General features: G+C 36.5%; 1 protein-coding gene across 1 annotated transcript in view; it reads right to left on the bottom strand.

The window, feature by feature from the left end:
- ESCO1 (establishment of sister chromatid cohesion N-acetyltransferase 1) overlaps positions 1-1,418 on the bottom strand; it is a 69,478-nt gene that overhangs the window by 20,589 nt on the left and 47,471 nt on the right. The window contains exon 6 of the mRNA XM_012652085.1: positions 1,031-1,174. Within this exon, the coding sequence (XP_012507539.1) occupies positions 1,031-1,174 (144 nt within the window). The remainder of the gene's footprint in view (positions 1-1,030; positions 1,175-1,418) is intronic.

Here is a 1,418-nt window from a genome sequence, read left to right on the forward strand (position 1 = left end):
TGAGGTCTCAATATATTGCCCAGGCTGGAGTGCAGTGGCTGTTCACAGGCACAAACATAGTGCACTAAAGCCTTGAACTCTTTGGCTCAAGCGATCCTCCTGCCTCAGCTTCCCAGTAGGCCCAGTCGCTGGGACTACAAGTGTGGGGCGCCTGGCTGAATTTTTAAAACAAGCAGCTTAAGATATAGAAATAAATTCATGCAGACTTGCTTTGACTTTTTACTTTATTAGAAAATTTTATGATGAAGCATACATTTGCAGGCATCTATTAATATACTAAAAGATACCAAATAAATAGTAGTCATATACAATGTATACTGAATTCATAAGCAAGACCTTGGCTGAAAAAAGACAGAACTTAGGTATGCCTCAAAGTGAGCAGGATTAGAGAATCCAGAAGCTTCTGTTCTCTTAGGTTGCTCTCAGTTACTACATAATACTTGTAATGTAAACATATCCCTTACTATGATTCTATTATTTTTGTACAATTTGGCTTCTAAACACAAGCCAACCACTCATCTAGGGTTCATCCAAAGAAGTAATCAATTCCAGGTGTTAGCTTTTCTATAAAGGCACAGACAGCACTGCAGCTCACCTGGTCTCTGCTACAACTATTCAACTCTGCCTTTCTAGTAGGAAAGGAGCCCATAAACAAGTATGTGAGCAAATGGGCATGGCTGTATTACAATAAAATTTTATTTATAAAAACAGGCCATATTTTGCCCACTCCAGTTTTTCTACCCTTGATTTATTTCAGTGCTACTGGGACTAACCAGGAAAGACATTACATTAATATCCAACATGGAAACTTCCTAAATAAACTTTAACAGTACTTTGGACTCTACAGAATGTTTACCTTACTGATTTGAGAAACTAATTCTCATGTAAGAATCACACACAGGAATTTTTGCATTCACACTCTTCCTTACATAAAATGTAGACAAATTTATCCTGATAAATTATTCAAGATTACACAGAAAATTCATTAAACATCAAACTACTTAAGAGCACTCTTTAAAAAATCACTTACCCATTGGATATGTTCTGCAATTAAGCAGCCAACTACTTTTTTGTCATTAGAAATAAAGAGAAGTGTTTTAGTTCTGGAATAGCACATTAGCGGAGCCTGTTGAAAACCTAAATCATTATCAACCATCTCTCTAATCTCGTCAACCTGCCAAATAAAGAACAATTTTTTAACAAGGAAAACACTCCATACATATAAAAACATACTATTTCAGTTCAATAAGCTGAGTAAATTATTCCAAGCAGGACATACTCTAAAGAGTTCTTTTGAATGACTGTGTTGATCAATAACTCCTTTTTTTTTTTTTTTTGAGACAGAGTCTCACTGTGTTGCCTGGGCTAGAGTGCCGTGGTGTCATCCTAGCTCACAGCAACCTCAAACTCCTGGGCTC

This window comes from Propithecus coquereli, unplaced genomic scaffold (genome assembly GCF_000956105.1).
Source record: "Propithecus coquereli isolate 6110/MARCELLA unplaced genomic scaffold, Pcoq_1.0 Scaffold38, whole genome shotgun sequence".
Classification (NCBI taxonomy): Eukaryota; Metazoa; Chordata; class Mammalia; order Primates; family Indriidae; genus Propithecus; species Propithecus coquereli.